Source organism: Macaca fascicularis, chromosome 14, assembly GCF_037993035.2.
Source record: "Macaca fascicularis isolate 582-1 chromosome 14, T2T-MFA8v1.1".
NCBI lineage: Eukaryota > Metazoa > Chordata > Mammalia > Primates > Cercopithecidae > Macaca > Macaca fascicularis.
Window position 1 is genome coordinate 20,561,302 of NC_088388.1, and position 19,993 is coordinate 20,581,294.

At 45.5% G+C, this 19,993-nt stretch overlaps 1 protein-coding gene across 2 annotated transcripts in view; it reads left to right on the forward strand.

The window, feature by feature from the left end:
• The first annotated feature begins 551 nt into the window (after positions 1-551).
• The window catches only part of SYT13 (synaptotagmin 13), a 46,357-nt gene continuing 26,915 nt past the window's right edge, over positions 552-19,993 (forward strand). The window contains exons 1-2 of one of the 2 annotated variants that reach the window (XM_074013853.1): positions 552-860; positions 15,592-15,694. Coding sequence is in view for 1 of the 2 variants with exons in the window: in XM_005578109.5 (XP_005578166.1) it covers positions 678-860 (183 nt within the window). In the remaining variant the exon portion in view is untranslated. The remainder of the gene's footprint in view (positions 861-15,591; positions 15,695-19,993) is intronic. The other variant, XM_005578109.5, reaches the window with a different exon arrangement.

Genomic DNA, 19,993 nt, shown 5'->3' on the forward strand with positions numbered 1-19,993 from the left:
AGGTAATAAAGGTGAACTCTTGGGCAGCCCTAAGGGGATGCAGCTGTATTATCCATCTTCAGCAGGTCACAGGTACAGCCTCAACCCAGACATCCCATTGGTTCCCTCTATCTGTGGCCTGTTCCTTTTCCCTGTAAGAACCATCTCCCAGGTTGGGGAGCTGGGAAATATCCAGCTTTGTGTTTGAAAAAACTCTGGGAGGACCCTATTTTACAGCCAGCTTGGCCAGCCGCTGGGGTAGAAGGGTGAGCAAGGAGCTAGTAGTCTGGGAAAGTGACTCCTAGAGTGGCAGATATGGTTGGAGCCCAGGTTTGTCCACTAACACAGTGTGACCTCCACAGGCTCCAACACATCTTGGGCCCAGTTGTCCCCTGTTGTACACAAAGCATTAAGAATGGCCTGAAACAACCCCCAAGGCTCCTTCCACCTGGAAGGCTCCGGCTCCTGTTGGGGTGGGGGTCCGGTCACGTGTTGGCGAGAAGGGGGTGCCGGTTGACGTGGCTCCGGGTCCAGCCTCCTCTGACGTCCTCGCAGCCATCCTCCCTCCCTCCGTCCCCGCCCCTCTGGCGGCGGGAGAGCTGCTGGCTCGCCCGGATCCCGGGAGCTGCCTGGAGGCGGGCCCGGCCCGGGGAAGGTGCACGGCGGCGGGACCCAGCCCAGCTGGGGGAGCGGGCACCATGGTGCTGTCGGTGCCTGTGATCGCGCTGGGCGCCACGCTGGGCACGGCCACCAGCATCCTCGCGCTGTGCGGGGTCACCTGCTTGTGTCGGCACATGCACCCCAAGAAGGGGCTGCTGCCGCGGGACCAGGACCCCGACCCGGAGAAGGCGAAGCCCAGCTTGCTCGGGTCTGCACAACAGGTGAGCGGGGGCGGCGCGCTAGCCCTCCAGAGGAGAGGTGGGGTCGCCGGGCAGCTGCAGAGGGGGAAATGGGGTGGGGGACGGTCATGGATCTTTGCGCGACAAAGCTTGGCGGGGAGAGGGGACAGCAAACGCGCTGGAGGACAGGTAAGGGAGTCAAAAAGGCAGGGGGATAGGGGAGGCTGGGGGATGGGGGAGAGGTGAAGGAGAATTAGGAAGCGGAGGGGGGGTAGGGGGGCTTGTGGGGACTGAGAGAAGAATGGGGGCCAGCAGCGAGAGCTAAAGGGAGGGGACAGGAAAAGGGACCTGGATAAGAATTAGGGCTGGGAAGGGTAAGAAGAGAGGGAGGCTGGGAGGGGAATCGCCAGGGTTAGGGAAGACCCTGAATGGAACCGGAGAATGAGGAACTTGCAGAATGGGGACGAAGACTGGGGTCTGTGAGAGGGAGGGGGATGGTGGTTGTGGAGCCAGGGTAGGGCAAGCCCTGCCAGAGCTGAGAAGAGGTAATGCCTGGAAAGCCAGACGGGAGGTGGCTGCGGTCCCGCAGGAGCTGAGGAGCTAGAGGGGTCTGGAGAGCTGAATCCCCGAGGAGCCTGAAGGACTCTTCCCTACCCCCTAGCAGCTCTGAGCTCCGGTCAGTCAGAGGGGGTTGCTATGGCCTCCCCCAAAATGTCTCTGCAGATGTCTCTGCAGATGTCCCTGGAGACAGGAGGGCTTTTATCCCATGCATTTGCTCATGGCCAGAGCTCCTTCGTGCAGGAAATAGCCCGTGCTCCCATTGTAAAGAGCAACAGAAGGGGTCTGGGGAAGCGGTTTGGAAGGATTTCCCTGCATAGGCTGTGACCTCCAGGATGCATTTCCAAAGTGCAGAGTGCAGAATGTTCTCTGGAGAACCAGGAGGCAAAGAGTCTTGCTAGAGTGATTTGAAGGATGGGCCTGGGGCAGGGGCATGACTTGAAGGACCTCCTAAAGACCCTCTAGATTCCTCTAGGTTCCAGGAGTGGCATTAAAATGCTGTGACTCCATCTTCCTTTTTCCAATCAATAATTCAAAAGCTCAGAGGACCCGGTTGTGTGGGGCCTGTGTCAGTCACTGTACAGTGAGAGTGGAAAGGAAATGGCTGCTGTCCTTGAGGCACTTATAATCCAAGAATAGTGACATTGACAGTGGCTAAATAGGAGCCGGCTGCACAGCAGAATGTGGGACTTGGGGCGATCTGGAAATGGGAATAGTGGGCTTTCCACTGGCCAGGGGTTGGGAGCCCTTCTCCAGAAGTCGTGGCCGGCCGCCTCTCAACCTTCTTTCCTGCCCAACACACTTGAGGAACTGCCACTCTTCTGCCTTTCAGTGACGTCTCTCCAGGCACCGTCCCCTCCCCTTCCCAGAGAGAACCACTGGGAAGGTAGTTGGTGTAAATGACCTCTAGGGTCTCTTCCAGTGCGTTGTCTTATTGATGACCAGTAGCCCACAGAACAGCTGATCATCTGTTAAAGACAAACCAGGCTGTGTCTCTCCCCTGCTTCAAATCCTCCACAAGTTCTCACTGAGCTTGGAAGAGGTCATAGCAAACCATGACATAGCATCCACTCTGTGCCAGGCGCACTGTTCAGAGTGCTTTACACTAATTAGTGCGTTTCTTGACCCAGTGAGGGAGCCATAGAATTATCCTAACTTAAAGATGAGGAAACTGAGGCTTAGAGAAGGTAACCGACTTGCCTAGAACTGCACAACTAGAGAAGTTTTAGAGCCAGACTCTAGCTGAGCTTGTCTGATTCTGGAGGCCACGCTATTAGCCACTCCTCTCCACCCACTCACCTGCTTTGACATGGAAGGTGCCTGCCTCTCCAGCCAAGCTCAGGCCAGTTTCTTTCTTCATCAGCAGTCTTGGCCTCCCTGGATTTATGATTATTCTTTTAAAACACCAAGTCCTTTTCTGCCCCTTCATTTTTCTATGGCCTTTCATATAAATGACTCCTTCTCATTCTTCAGGTCTTTTTCCATTTAAAGTCTTAGGGAGGATTTTGCCCACTGACACATGAAACAAAACACCCCCTTCCTGTTATCCTCTCCTATACTGTTCTTTCCAAATCCTTCTATGGCATTCTTTACACTAGGATGCAATCTTTCATATTCACTTATTGATGTAATATTTATTCCCAGCACCCACTCAGTGCCTGGAAACTAGTAGGTGTCCAATAAGAAATTGTGAATGAATAAAGTCATCTCACAGACCATCCAGTGGGGATTCTCATCTTCAAATATGGATGCACTCACCATGTCTTTGTAACCAAGTGTGAGCTAGTAGGGGCACAGTAAATATTTGTTGATACATGATACCTGCCCATCCACATTCCCTTATCTGGTTCCCGCAGTGACAAAGATGTGGGCAACTTGGGGCTGAATTTATGGGTGTGAATGTGTTGAACCTGAGATCTCACAATGACTTGGTTGCCATTCTTCTCAGATTCATTCAGCCACTGGCCCAGATGTAGTAAATTGAGAAAAGACAACCAATTGACATTTCAAAGCAAGTAAAGAAGGTGGCGTTAGGGGTGGCAGATTACAGGAGGGTGATGTACTTGGCACCTGTTGACGAGGAGGGCAAGAGCCAGGGAAGCTCTCTGAGGATGTTCCTTGAGGAAAGAAGATATGGGGGCTGGAAAATAGGGGTCTAGATTACTATAATCCCAACAGAGGTGTCCAAGGTCTAATAGCCAGTGTCTCTGTAACTTGTAAGTTGTGGCTGCTGGAAAAATTCTTTGGATTTGGAGGCCATTCCTAGAAATCTGATTTCTGACCCTGAATGGCTGGATGAAGTTGAAAGTTTGTAGTGATTTTGAAAAGAAATTTGGAGTTTTCCTAAGGGTTTTGTTTATTTTTTACATGGGGTCTGACTCCATCACCCAGGCTGGAGTGCAGTGGTGTGATCAAGGCTCACTGAAGTCTCAACTTCCTGGGCTCAGGTGATCCTCCCACCTCAGCCTCCCATGTAGCTGGGAATACAGGCACGTGCCACCATGCCTGGCTAATTTTTTTGTATGTTTTGTAGAGACAAGGTCTCACCATGTTGCCTAGGCTGGTCTCAAACTCCTGGGTTCAAGCAATTTGCCTGCCTCAGCCTCTCAAACTATTAGGGTTACAGGCATGAAGCACTGTGCTTGGCCCCCAGGGGTTCTTATTCTGGGTCCACAAACCTGTGTCTGTAGATAGCATTAAAAGGTTCATGGTCTTGGATAGGAAAAAAAATGACATCATTATTTTCACTTACCTCTAACTGAAACAGTATTTTCTGTAAGTAGAAATAGCAGTGAGAACCATAGTGTATTATCCATACGTGTGACTTTGTCCCCAAGGGAAATCACAGATACCTTGGTTGCACATTACAGCTGTTGCAGATGGTTCACATTAGATTTACGCTCATCTCTCATTCTAAATTATGGTACTTATTAAATCTCCTGCTAGACTCTGTTATTTAATGAATTAATAAAGAAGCAAACATATAGCTACTTCACAATTTGGTTTTATTAGGCAGTCCTTTGCAGCCCTGTGTCTTTTATTTTCTGCTTTTTCCAGCAATTCAGAGGAAGTGTCCCTAGGCAGCCCTCGGCCATGCATATCCTCTCATGCTTCCAGCTGGTTTCAAGTCACAGTTCTTTGCTTTTCTGAAATACACACTCTGTATCCTTTATCCTGCCTTCTTAGACAGTGCCTCACTCTCACTCATGTGCTACCCTTCCGGGCATGCAAGGAATTCAGTTTTACTATGCCACCCACTCCTGGCCTGGCAGGTCACCTGGGACCTCTCTGTCATCAGCCTAGCTCTAGAGGCTTGATCATTAGGCAGTGACCTGGCAGCTTGAGCAAGGAGACAGAGCCAGGGGGCAAAGCGAGAATATTGGTTTCTCCTTCACCATTACTTCTGAATCTGTTAGTGAGCAGTGGCCAGACCCATGGGTTCCTGCCTCTGAATTTCCTCATCACCCTTGTCCACACAGGCTGCCACTCAGCCCACTTCTGGGTCCTTTCATAGGAAGTCTTCCTTTCACCCAACCTAAAGAACTTGGGAGCAAGCAAGGAGAACTGCTCTTTTCCCCTTGCCCCATGGCTCAGTCCTGTACCCCTACCACTTGGCAGGCACAGGCATCCTGTTTTCGGGAAGCCTTCCTTTTTGTGGCCTAGTTTTCTCCCAACATGATGCCTACCTTGCTGTGCACTTAAGTGAATCTTTTCAAATGCCGGAGAGGTCCCCTGGGTGACCCCAGTGCTGTCCCTTTGAAGCTAACACGTGGCCAAAGGCTTTATTGAAATTGCTTGGCCCTCAGCAGGAGTTCCCACACCTTTTTTTTTCTTTTTTTGAGACGGAGTCTCACTCTGTCGCCCAGGCTGGAGTACAGTGGCATGATCTCGGCTCACTGCAACCTTCACCTCCTGGGCTCAAGCGATTCTCCTGCCTCAGCCTCCTGAGCAGCTGAGATTATAGGTGTGCGCCACAATGCCTGGCAAATTTTTTGTATTTTTAGTAGAGGCGAGGCTTTGCCATGTTGGTTAGGCTGGTCTCGAATTCCTGAGCTCATGTAATCTGCCCACCTCGGCCTCCCAAAGTGCTGAGGTTACAGGTGTAAGCCACTGCGTCTGGTCCCCAGGTCCCTATCCATGTCCCCAGTCACCCACTGTCACATGTGACCAAACTCTACAATTCCATCCTCTTTCCAGCAGAGTCAGGATCACTGAAGTGGCTTTCAGTGGAACCCTAGTAGATTAGTTCTAAGGTTTTACAAAATAATATAAATAAGTGTTGACTTTCTTTCTTTCCTTTCTTTCTTTTCTTTTCTTTTCTTTTCTTTTTGTCTTTTTGAGACAGAGTCTTGCTCTGTTGTCCAGAATGGAGTGCAATGGTGCAATCTCGGCTCACTGCAACCTCTGCCTCCTGGGTTCAGCAATTCTCTTGCTTCAGCCTTCCAAGTTGCTGGGATTACAGGCGCCCACCACCACGCCTGGCTAATCTTTTGTATTTTTAGTAGAGATGGGGTTTCACCATGTTGGCCAGGCTGGTCTCGAACTCCTGACCTCAGGTGATCCACCCACCTCGGCCTCTCAAAGTGCTGGGATTACAGATGTGAGCCACCACTCCCAGCCTGAATTTCTATCAAACAATATATGTGTGGTGGAGTCTTCTCCTTAAGATCAGATAATTTTTCCTTAATTTTCCTTGTATTCTTGACAATGTCTGGTATGATGCTGAGCACATGGCAGTGTTTTGAATTAAATCATTATCTTGTAACCTAACACTGAATAAGAGAGGGAAGACACAAAGGAGTACATACTGTTAGGGCTCCATTGACACAGGATTTGAAGCCAGCGCAGTTTATTCATGGTGTTACCCCGGGGCACAGGAAATTACTGCAGCTGGGTGGGAGAGCTTCTGGGCTTTTGTTCATGCTCTGCCTCTTGACGTGGGTCCTGGTTACAGAGATGTGTTTACTTTGTGAAGATGCATCCAGCTCTACATTTATGATTTATGTACTTTTCTGCCTGCAGTTATACATCAGTAAGGTTTTTATTAAAAAGTGTCATATTGTGACATGTTTGTGAACATTAATTGAGTACCAGGCTAGTATTTTTATTGCCAGGAGGACTTTGGGGCCATAGTCAAGAGACATGAGCCTCCTTTTTGTGGTTTTTTTATAAACTGCTTCTTTGGCCCTGTTTGCTTTCTGCTGTTTCTCCCGTGGCCACCTCCTTTGTGCTGCATAAAGGATTCCCCCTTGGGATTGGGACCTTAAGACCATCAGTGTAGCCCTATTAGGCCTCCCACCTCTTCTCCTCCTCCTTAGTCCTCTAAAGCAACACCTTCTCTGATTGGTTGTTTCAATTCACACATATAAGAGTGAGGATGGACAGATGCTGCATTTCATTAGTTAAATAGTTCATTCATCAAAGATTAATGAGCACATGCTAGGCCTTGGGATATGGCAATGGAAAGACAGATATACGCTCTTCTAGATAAATGGGGAGACAGACAATAAAACAAGCAATTGCCATGATCGGGGAAGCACAAGGTGCCATGGGAAACCCGGGGTGGGGGGTATTATTCCCCCCTTCAGCCTAAAATAGAGCTTTCTGCAGTGCAGGTTGGTTGTTCTTCTGAACTCTCCCCTGTACCTTAATGATGCTAGAATGCCCCATGTATTGCTAACCCCACTCCTGGAACTGATTCAACTCTGGAAGGCTGTAAGGTCTGACCTCCATGGATTCTCAGACTTTTAAAGGACTCATTTTCTAGCTTACTATTAGCTGATCTCTTGCCTGGTGAACTCACCCATTCGTATAAACCACCACCACCACAACAAAGTATTTCCATAGAGTAATAAATAACAATGATAGAATAACTAACATTTATCAAGTTCTTTATATGTTCCAGTCACTGTTCTAAGCATTTTAACCATATTAAAATGTTTTTTGAGACAGAGTCTCACTTTGCCACCCAGACTGGAGTGCAGTGGCATGGTCATGGATCACTGCTGCTTTGATCTTCTGAGCTCAAGTGATCTTCCCACCTCAGCCTCCCAAGTAGCTGGGAATACAGTCATGTGCCACCATACCTGGCTAATTTCTTTTAAATTTATTTTTTTAGAGAAGGGTTCTCACTATGTTGCCCAGGCTGTTCTTGCACTCCTGGGCTCAGGCCATCCTCCTGACTTGGACTCCTAAAGTGCTAGAATTACAGGTGCGATCCACTGCACCTGGCCATAACCATATTAATTTTAATTATCACAATAACCCTATGAAATATACATAAGTTTTATTTTTCATTTTAGAGAAGAAAAGTAAAACACAGAAAGCTTAAGTACGTATTCAGTGGGAGAGCTGGGAATCAAATTTACAAAATTTGGCTTCAGCGTGCACACTTTTGACTACTAGGCTGGATATTAGCAGAAAAAAAGTAGTCAAAATTTTATTCGAGCCATTGTGTTTCCCCAGATACTGCATAAAAGTATCTATAAATACGCATCTTTGAGGGTCAACTTCAGAAACCTTTCCCAGTGCTTTGGATTGCTTTGCTGCCGCCATCACACTTCAGGCATTGGGTGCAGCCCAGGGCCCTCCACATAGATTTTACACAGTAAACATGTTTGGGCTGGTTGCTTAGCAACGTGGAAGACAGTATGAATTTTTCATCAAGAAATTAGCATAGATTCTTTCAGGGAGAAGAGCACAGACCCGCTGGAAATACTCTTCAAAGCACTCACATGTGGACCCCTAAGCCTGTGTCCCTCAGTCTTTTTTCCAGTGACAGATCTGACCTGTCCCATCTCCCTTCCTCCCCTAGTTCCTTGTTTGGGTACAGTTTGTAGAAAATTCAGATACATGGCTCTTCTCTTCATGGAATTGACAATTCACTAGCACCTTTTGTTAATTCCAGGATAAAACAGTGCTGCATCCTTTCCAGATTTTCAGATACTAGCCAAGTTATGAGGAGGTACCTGGGGCATAGGAGGAGGGATAGAGAGGCCTTTGGATCATGATGAAGGAAACACCTGAAAGACAAACCAAAAGGGGTCTAAGCAAAGGCAGAAGGAAGAGAAGAGACCAGCAGGAGAGGGAAGCATCAGACCCAGAAGATAAAGAGGAGAAAAAATAAGACACAACCATTCCAGGATCAAAGACCTACGAGAGCAATCTGAGTATGTGGAGACAGTCCCTTTGTTGTCCACACTGACCTACAATCTCCCAATAACCAGCAGCAGTTCACCTCCTGCTTCCACCTTCTTCTTACTGTATTCAGTACTCCCAGGGCTTATTTCTTGCTAAGAAACAATGGGAAAGTCTGCTCTGAGGATGGAGAACAGCTTCATAGAAACAAGTTTTAAGAACTAAGAGATTCTATACGTATGTATCAGAATCAACACACATGTACACAAAGGGCCCCCTATAACTTATTTGATAAGAAATAATGGAACTAATACAGTTATAAAGGAAAACAGGTGAAAAGGTGTGTTCCTCCCTCTTTTTCTTCCTTGGTTGTGTTTATTAAGCAACTATGTGCCAGGTGCTGTGCTGGGAGGTGAGAATACAGTGGTAACTCCCCTCTTCCCAATGACACAGTGACCCATCTTCAGCCCTCACAAAACTTATGGTATAATGGGTAAAACCAGAGTTTATAGAAGAAGAGGGAAAATAAATTAAAATGTGTGCTGGTGGTAGATGACCTCAACAGAAGGTTCTGGTGCTTTGTAAGTGTAAGATGAAGAGCTTTTACGAGAGCACCTTACAAGATGAAAGCTTTCCTAGAGAGTGATGGCCAAACTGAGAGCTACAGTGGGAGAAGATCTTAACCAGGGCAAAAGGGAAGGATGTTGGGGACTCCACACAGAGAAATGAGCCTGTGCAAAGGTCCTGTGGCAGGAGGCAGCCTAACATTTACGAGAGCCTGGGGAAAAGCCAGTGTGGCTGAAGAGCAGAGAGCAAGGGAGATCCTAGTGAACAATGAAGCTGGGGAAATAGGCAGGGGCCTGGATGAGCAGGGCATTGGAGACCATGGACAAATTCATTTATTCATGAATTCGTTCATGCATGTATAAATCAAACATTTATTAATGTCTCCAGGAGGGGCATTGAGCTATGTACTGATAATGTGAAGGTTACCATTATTTTCAAAGCTTTTTTTATTCAGGTGAAATTCACAAGATATTAATCACTTTAAAGTGTAGGATCAATGCCATTTAGTACATTCACATTGTTGTGCAGCCACTACCTCCACCTAGTTCTAAAACATTTTCCTCACCTCAGAAGAAAACCCTTCATCCTTTAAATAATCACTATTCCTCCCTCCTCCAATCTGTTTTCTGTCTTTATGGATTTGCTTATTCTGGACACTTCATATAAATAAAATCATATGATATGTGATCTTTTGTGACTGGCTTCTTTCACTTAGCATCATGTTTTCAAGGTTCATCCATATCATAGCATGTATTAGTACTTTATTTCTTTTTATGGCTGAAAAATATTCCGTTGTATGGACACACGTAATTTTGTTTATCCATTCACCCATTGATGGACATTTGGATTGATTCTACCTTTTGGCCATTGTGAATAGTGCTGCTAAGTACATTCCTGTACAAGTATTTCAGTACCTGTTTTCAATTCTTTCAAGTATATACCTAGGAGTGGGATTGCTGGGTCATATGGTAATTCTATATTTAACATTTTGAGGAACTGCTAAACTGCTTTCCACAGCAACTGCAGCATTTTAATCTCCACCAGCAATGTATGACAGTTCTCATTTCTCCACCTCCTTGCCAGCAGTTGGTATTCTTTATTTATTTATTTTATTTATTTATTTTTTAAAGTCATCCTAGTGGGTGCTAAGTAGTATCTCTTTGTGGTATTTTCTGAGCTTTTAACATCTAAAAGAAAAACCCAAATTCTCACTTTTACAATATTCATCAGTAGCTGGCAAGTGCTTTTTAAAAAAATTGTATTATACTTTAAGTTCTGGGATACATGTGCAGAACGTGCAGGTTTGTTACATAGATATACATGCGCCATGATGGTTTGCTGCACCCATCAACCTGCCATCTACATTGGATATTTCTCCTAATGCTATCCCTCCCCTAGCCCCCCACCCTTCTGACAGGCTTCGGTGTATAATGTTCCCCTTCTTGTGTCCATGTATTTTCATTGTTCAACTCCCACTTATGAGAGAGAACATGTGGTGTTTGGTTTTCTGTTCCTGTGTTAGTTTGCTGAGAATGATGGTTTCCAGCTTCATCCATGTCCCTGCAAAGGACATGAACTCATCCTTTTTTATGGCTGCATAGTATTCCATGGTGTATATGTGCCACATTTTCTTTATCCAGTCTATCATTGCTAGGCATTTGAGTTAGTTCCAAGTCTTTGCTATTGTGAACAGTGCTACAACAAATATACGTGTGCATGTGTCTTTATAGTAGAATGATTTATAATCCTTTGGGTATATATCCAAAATCACAGTAGCTGGCAAGTTTTTAACAAACATTTGCTGTCTGTATTGAGCGACCATTAAAATGAGTCCACATGGGCAACCCGTAAAAACATTTCATTGTTCATGAGTCTCATGAGAAAAATAGAGTGTGTGTGCAGTAGTCCTGGCTGCCCTGTTCTTCCAGCAAGTTTGCACCTGCTGCTCTGTCTGTCAAATATGTTATTATTCTCATCTTTCCCATTCTGTTGTTCCCCCAAGCTTTAGTCCCTCACTCAAATTCACGCTGATACCTGGGCCCTGCAAACCCCGTCTAATTGAGGCAGTATTTAGTGTCTTTTAACATTTCCTTATGTATCAACACTACCAGGCCAGTGCGATGCCTGGAGGAGCCTTGCCCCTCTCCAGGGCCAGTTGCTGCCCACACAACAAACCTTCAGGAGGCGTTCAATGGGTCCCAATTCATTAGATGAAGAATGCTTTAATTGCCTTATGTTATAGAAAAGTCCCGGGAGAATTTTACACACTGCTTAAGAATGGTACAGTGCTATTTGGGGAAGCTGATTGTGGTTTTGGGGTGGACCTGGAATGCGTTATAATTTTTCCCATTAAAATAATGGAGAACCAGTGCCTGCTTTCTGAAATCTGCTAATCAGCATGTTTTTAGGAACAGATCAGAGTCAAATAATGAGGAGGAGTTGTATATATGAATATGAATGAAAACAAGCATAAATGGGAGGTGGTCCTGTGAGAATTCTGTGAAATTGAGTCAGTCCATCTGGCATAGACCTTAGAGTATTTTAACGTATTTCATTGATTCCTCTCCCTGCCCCCACCTCCACTCATTAAGTCAAAGACATGCTTTTCCCTCATGGAAAGTTGAGCAGGACTTAGCGTATAGCAAAGAGAAATGAGGAGACATGTTGAATGACTAAATACATTGGTGAATGGATGGGTAGACAAATGAGAAGGCAAGGATCCATGGGGCTGACACCTCTGCTTGTAGCCAAAATAAAAACCACAGGCACAGAGAAGCGGGAGAGGATGCTGAGTTCACCGAAGGATCTCTGTGCTTGCCTTTCGTGACATATCAAGAAATCAATACCAGCAGGAAGCATGTGGCAGCTTCACTTTGTACAGGTTTCTCTCCCTTCAGGTCTCTGTTCATCTGGCTAACGTTAGAGAGAGTTTTAAAAATCTTCAGCTGCCAGGCCAATGAGGTAATACCCAGGGAGACGTTTTATTTGGAAGAGCATTATAAACCACACAGGTTGGACTTGCTGGTAAGAACGGCACGAGGTAAAGGCTGTAGTTTATTGAGGCAGGATTGCAAAGACTTTGCTTTTCAAATAGAATTAAGAAGGATGTTTTGGAAAAGATGGTGTTTGAAGATGCAGATAAGGTTGGGTAAAAGCAGTTTGGTAGGGCAACTAGAAGAGTTGATTGAAACAGCTGCGCTTGTAGAATATCTTCTGTTAGCTTTAAGCTTATTCTGCATTTCTGAATCCCCCCTGCACTCCACTTCTCAGAGCATATCACCAAGCATCTTAAAATACACTTTCATTTCCAGCAGTCACTTCACATAGAGGAAAGGGGAAGATATCAGAGAGAAATACAGTGAAGGCAGTGATGTGACATGAAGAGAAAATATTCGCATGATTTGGAGGGCTTCTTTGCACATTCTTTGCAAGTGCGTCATCTAATGATCTCGTCTCTTACTAACAAATGGAGCAGATTCTTTAAGTGGCAACATGACTATCACCCTTTACACAACAGCCTCCATACAAAACATGTAGAGACAAAGAACAGAAAGGAATGAATGCGAGGTTAGGTGCCTAGCCTAATCCCACCATGTTGTAGCCTTGCATTTGATTTTGGGTACCCACTGGAATTAATTTTAGGTAACAATCTTTGAGACCACTCAAAAGAAAAAATTAACTCAGAATGAAAGTGTTCATTTTTATAATCAAGATGCTGCGCTAAAATAGGAATCAAATGAGACTCAAAAACCTGAATTTGAATTCAGACTCCACCATTTCCTAGCCAAATCACCACGGCCATTCTGAATCCCACTTTACTCATTCATGAAACAGGGATTCTACAAGGTTCTCTAAGGTCATATGGAAGAATGAATAGGATGACATGTATGAAAGCACCCAACGGATTCAGCACCTGCCGTTGCTCAAAGGATATTTTTAAGAATCTGTGAATTATTTTCTTATTTATCCTTTACCAAAGCAATGACTTGTCTACTCACCATGCAGGAAAGGAAAAATTCATCAAGAGTATTCCAGATGTGATAAATGAAATGTGTCTGTTAGAATGAAAAGGGGAACATGAACATTCCATTTCTAGGATGATTATTCATTCAACAACTATGTCTTGCATACCTGCTATGTGCAAGGGACTGAGTTAGCCCTTGGGACAGTGCAGTGACAAGGCAGAACCCGTCCCTGGCCTCATGCAGTTAATATTCTAGAGGGAGAGATGTTCATCACACAGTCATACACAGAACATAGTGAGTGCTGGGCTGGAAGTTATTTCCTTGTGCCTCCAGAACCCTCTGAATGCTCCCCTCTCAACCCCAAACCTACTTCTTCCCCACCCCCTGTTCCAAGCCTATCCCTGTTTTCTCCCCCTCCACACCCTGGCCCCAGGAGGCCCCCACCTATTGGCTGCATTGACCAACTCCTCTGCCTTTGCATCAGGTGGAGTTGGCCCAAAGGAGATCTGAGGACAAGAGGAGTGTGAGGGGCCTTCATCACCCCTGCCCCCTCCCTGCTAGGTGCCCAGGGGGTGGCTACATCCTCAGCTGAAGGGGTCAGATCCTGCCAGGCTGCTGTTTCCCTTCAGCAACCTGTCCTGTTTCCAGTGACCTCTCCTGATTCTTGCCCCTTCAGGCCTAGGGATGTTAACAGTGCCCAGCTCTCCCAGCCCCTGCATACTCGCCACTCCTTGTTGCTTTCCTTAACCCTCCATACATTTGTAAATATCTGCTTTATGAAAATCTCCTCAATTACCCAGTTATAATGTGCCATCTATTCCTGCAAAAACCCTTATTGATAGCATACTCAAACCATGTTAGCTATTATTACCAACCCTAATGATTAATAGTAATAAAGGAAGAGTCTGTGAGGCAGAGGAAGTATGCCAATGAAATTGGCAAAACTCAGGACCAACAGTGATAACACCCTTTATTTGCACAAGGTTCTATTGTTTAGAAGCCACTTTCATTTTCCCATTTGGTTCAGCATCTAGCCTGATGCTTTGTGCATCTTGAAGCCTTTAATATATGCTTGCCAAACAGACACACCTGTGGGTAGGAAGCTTTGGGGCTATTATTCTCATTTCAAAAAGCTTGGAGTGAGCTGAGGAAAAGTAGTTCTCATTTATAGTAATTTGGAGCCAGGTACTCTGATGTCACTGACCTTCCACGATCAGATCATATTTTGGGACATTTCGTAGACTGTTTGATTGTCAGCTCTTGTAATACAGAAGGAAATCTATTAGGTTTGCATCTCATTTAAAAGAAGGAAGAACTAGATCTATGGATGATACTGACTGGCTTTGAATCTGCCAAAATGTCAGCTGCAGGAAGAATGTTAGAAGCAGCACATTAATGGCCGTCCCTTGAAATGCATCTCCTGACTAGTCATGAAATTCACACAGAAGAATCAATTTGTTGCCCAAACATGGCAGAGACTGCAGACATCCAGTGACACACAGTGGTTCTGCTTCTTTCTTTCTTTCTTTCTTTCTTTCTTTCTTTCTTTCTTTCTTTCTTTCTTTCTTTCTTTCTTTCTTTCTTCTTTCTTTCTTTTTTCTTTCTTTCTTTTTCTTATTATACTTTAAGTTCTGGGATACATGTGCAGGACATGCAGGTTTGTTACATAGGTGTACACATGCCACAGTGGTTTGCTGCACCCATCAACCCATCATCTGCATTAGATATTTCTCCTAATGCTGTCCCTCCCCAACCACCCCACCCCCAACAGGCCCTGGTGTGTTCCCCTCCCTGTGTCCACGTGTTCTCATTGTTCAACTTCCACTTATGGGTGAGAACATGCAGTGTTTGGTTTTCTTTTGTTGTGTTAGTTTGCTGAGAATGATGGTTCTCAGCTTCATCCATGTCCCTGCAAAGGACATGATCTCATTCCTTTTTTATGGCTGCATAGTATTCCATGGTGTACATGTGCCACATATTCTTTATTCAGTCTATCATTCATGGGTATTTGGGTTGGTTCCAAGTCTTTGCTATTGTGAACAGCACTGCAATAAACATACGTGTGCGTGTGTCTTTTTTGGAAAGGGAGGCCTGAGAAGTTATAGTTGAAGTGTATTTTTCTTGAGGCAGCTCTCACTTTTGGATTCCTCCCTTTCCCAGCACACGGTTCCCCCAAACTGGGTTACCTTCACTGTGTCCCTGTGTCTCCAGGCTGGTTTTCTCACTTAGTTTCCTCCACGTCTGTCCATCCCTCCTGTATGTACCTGCTGGTTTGATTTACTGAAAACACAGTTTTGCTCATGTCATTCTCCTACTCACAAACTGTCGAAGGTTCTCCATTGTTTATAAGATAGAATTCAAGCTCTTTTGCTTGGCATTCAAGGCCCTTTATGACCTGGCCTCACCATTGCTTTCCAACTCCATTTCTCCAACCCCAGCCTTCCTCTCCAGCTGACTCACCATGTCCTAAGCATGTTCCCCTTTGGATGCACACTGCTGCTGTCCTCCCTATTTCAGAAGCCTCTCTCTCTCTCTTTCATTGTTAGTCATCCCTGAATGCTGCATTGAAGCCCCTCCTCCAGGAAGCCATCTCTGATCACATCAACAATGAAGAGTTCCTCCTTAGGTCTTATGTAGCCTACAGTCCAGGTATTCAGCTTTTTAAGACTGCCTTCTATTTTTATCTATCTTTTCATAAGTTTGAATCAGGAATAGCAAATGTCTTTCATCTTCCATATCAATTCCTATTAATGGATAGTAGCTTCCTGGAGCCCGAAGCTGAACAAACACCCTGTGTCTGAACTCAGCAGGAAAGAATGCTTCAATCAATTAGCCGAATCTGCCATGAGCATAGGGTAGGAGAATTGTAGCATAAGCACCTCGTATTTCCCCTTTATGGAATATCTCGTCTCTACCAGGGGATGGTAAACTTTCTGAGGGCAGGGACTTATTCACTTACTCATGTATCTCCCATGGTATGTAGGGTGGGTGAACAGATGATTGGCAGGCAACAAGTCTGTTCTGATTTCTGTTTGACAGCAATATAATGTGGAGCGGTTTGACTTAAAACCAAAACATAAGGAGAATCTAGTTAAAACAGCCTCTGTCTTGGTTTTGAAGTTGTACTTTACAACTCGGCTGTTTTTAAACTTCTGGGTTAGAGACTGATGTGCTTTTCAAGTATCTGCATATAAGTAGATGGATGTCTTAGATTAGCGGTTCCCTGCACTTTTTTTCTACACTGCATCACCTCTAATGGGTGATATTCATATGGGTTTGATGGTTCTGTAGATTTATCTCCTTTCTCTTCCGCTAAGAAAAGCTTATCAGAATGCAAAAGTGTGAAAGAGGTCTTATTATAAGGATAACCTTGAATATATGTTAATCAATTTTTAAATGGGTACAAACTCAAATTTTTGCACTTTATTATTTATAATATATATTGGCACAATAACGGTTATGGCAGTTGCCCTAGTTAATGGTTTCATCAATTGTCTGAGCACCATAGAATCAAGTAATCCTGTAGCTGCTCTGAAAGAACACCCTAATTTCAATGCCAAGGAAACTGACATATAAACAAACTTTTCAGCCTTTAATACAAAAATTACTGTCTTGGGAAAAGAACATTAAATTAGAAACACAAAATAGAAACTAAGAAAAAAATGTCTAAAGGATTCAAATGAACCAATATGAAACAATTGTGTTCCTATCCGACAGAAGTTTTCAGTTATGCAGTGCTGAGATCCTTCAATACATGGACTCAGTTTAACAGGAAAAATGTGAGTCCCTAGTAAACCAGTACAGTGGGACAGGAGAGGGGGCAGAAGTGGGAATTTTGGAAAGCAAAGTCAAATTTTGGAAGACACAGGGACTGTGCTCTGAGGTGAAAGACATTGCTGACAGCCTTGTTGTGGCCACTGGAGATGGGAAAATAAGGGCAGGGTGGCTGAAGTGAAAAGGCTGTGTTCAAGCCCAGATTACTGACCTTTTAAAATACAATAGTTTATGATGAGTGTTGATGAGATTACAACATAGTCTTGACATTGCCTTTGTTCAGGGCACAAATGAAACGCATTTTCTGCACAAAGAATGTCAAACCCAGATTCAGAACCGAGAACAATACCAAAGCTGATGCGTAAACATCCAGGCAGTTCATGAAAACAACCAGACCACTGGTGGGGGAAAGAGGGAGTGGATGGGGCCGCCAGCCTAATGATGTGGCACCTGCCAGAGAAGCGAAAGCAATGATTCAAACTTTTCCATTTTTAACTGTGTGGTTGGTATCCAGAGACACAGTCCCAAGAAACCACACACAGTGTAGTATACAGGTTAGTAGCACTGGCTTTGGGGTGGACATAGGTTCAAAGCCCAATGTTTTCATATATTAGCTGTGTGACCTTGGATATGTTTCAATCTCCCTGAGCCTCAGTTTCTTCCTCTGTAGTAAAAATAATTAGGTTATTTTTTTATTTGTTAATATTAGGGTATATAGAATAGAGAAAATATTAGGCACTTATCTATAGTTGTGTGAAGATTAAATACAGTAAAGTTTGTGTTGTGCATTGCAGAGCATCTGTTACACAGAAAGTTTACAGAGATGGTGGCCTAAAGGGCTTTGTGATGTGACTGCTGAAATAATGCAGGGGCCACCTACAAGAAGGAAATCTCTAGGTAGGATCTTACCATTTTGCAGTTTCCAGTCCCATGGAGTTTTTTCTTTTTTTTTTTTTTAATTCTGTTTTTAAATTCAGTTTCCGCCAGAAATGTTGAGATTGCAGCAACATTCACCCCCCTCCTCTCACTGGGTTTTAGCTGTGTTGCACCCGCGGACTGACTGCACTCTGGGCACGGTGCAAACTTTCCTTCTGCCGTCTTGGCAGAATGCCCCTCTCTAATTTCTCTACCTGTCAGACTTCAGGGGCACCCAACCCAAAGTCAGTGTCTCTATGAATCCTCCTACAGCTCTCCCTTCTCCCCTTCCTGCGCCTACCACCCTCCCCTTCTCCAGGCAAAGCTTGGTTTGCTCCTACAGACTCTGTCTGGTGTTTTACTGTTCTTCATCATAGTTATTACTCTAATAATCTCCCCTCCTCCCCACTCCCCGCAACCAACACACATACAGACTATGCATCGGGGTAGCGATCAGTGTTGGCCATGCCTTTTATCCTATAAAGGGCTCTCAATGTTGAATGATGGTTGATGGAGTGAATGGCTAGGCTGGGAGGGTAGAGATGGGACATCCTCCAGCCCCACTGGCTTCTCCTTATATCTATCCAAGACCTGGGAATGACAACAGACTATTGTGTCTTCCCGGGAAGGGAAGGTTGGGGCCAAGCTGGAAAGCCTGCGGGCTCCACAGTCGTGTGCATGGGTTCAATTCCCAGCTCTGCATCTTATTAACCATGTGACTTCAGACTTAACCCTTCTGTGCCTCAGTTTCTTCCTCTAAGTGGGGATGACAATAATGCCTCCTCACGAGGCTGTGAAGTTGAAATGAAACCAAATGGGTAAAATGCTTAGACTTGTATCTGACACATCGTAAAGCTACATATGATGGGTTTTCTTTTTCTTCAAATTTTAGCTCAGGGACCTTTCCCTGACCCTCAAATTCTTAGTAGAAACAACTCCCCCCACCCCGCCCCCGCCGCAACCGACCTCATTACCATGTGTCCTGGTCTGGATAGCACTTATTCCTAAGGGAAACAGCTTTTGGGATCTCCTGGCTTCTTGCTCTCTACCCCACTGGAAATGTCCACTCCATAAGGACAGTGATCAGACAGTGGTGTTCGGGCAGCTGGCCATTGTTGGGAGGTTTAATCATTGTCGAATGAATGATGGAATGATGACAAACAGCAGATAAAAGGTTTACATTAGGGCTGGCTGGTATTCTCGTTGTGTCTCATCCTGGCCAGGTGGGGAGGGGCAGCTGCCAGCAGGGCTCACCCACCAACAAATCTCCAATCAAGTCACATCAAGTACCGGCTGGAGGCAGTGAGTGTCCTGGACCAACCACAAACGGGCTGTTTTAGATTTCAAAACGACCACAAGGAGAAAGGAGAAAGAATAGGAGGAGGTGAGCTCCGAGGGAGGCGGATTTGAGAAAGGATTGGGGGCACAGACTCGGAACAAACAGGAGAGGAGGTGTTGGAAGGGATAACAAAAGATGGTACAGGGGCAAGATCGCCATGGAAACACTCCGCCGCCTGGACCGGAAGCCAAGCCTCTTCTTCAAGGTGGATTTCCACTTTGCAACTTAAACTGTGTCACCACTCTCCCACTCCCAGAAATAACTGTGGATTTGCCCAAAGGCACATGGCTTCACAATTCTTGAAGCAAGCAAGAAGTAGAGGGCCCTGGCGCTGGCAGCTTCCTAGGAGACGGAGGCCTACCAGGCAAATCAGTGTTGCGGGGGCTGGGGAGCTGAGCGGACTCTGAGACAGGAGGCCGTGCCTGTGAGCAGCTTACCATGAAAGAGGGGGTGTCTACGTCTACCCTACCTGGATGTTTGGGGCTCCCCCAAATCAGAGTGTTCCCAAGTGAGGCGTCCCTAGGCTCCACCTAGAACCCATCAAGTCAAACCTCTGGGGGGCCTGGGAATCTTCATTCCCCAAATGAAGCTGATGCACGTCAAAGTATGGGAACTGGCACTGACAGTCCCGTTTCCCTGACTGAAGGGCATGCAGGGGCAGTGTAGTGTGTGGTGGGACCAGGCGGCGTCCTGGGCATCCGCCTTAGGGGCACAGAAACGTGGAGGAGTGGTCAAGGCTCACTAAAAATGGAAAGTGGTGGCTGAAGTGGCGGGAAGGCAGCCAGGCCTGGTGGTTCCGCAGGGGATTCTGGGGCGAGTCAGCCTGGGTCTGAATGCAGCCTCTACCGCCCCCTAGCGGGCCATGACTTTTGGCACAGAACTGCGCTCTACAGACTCAGTGTCCTCCTCTGTAAAATGGG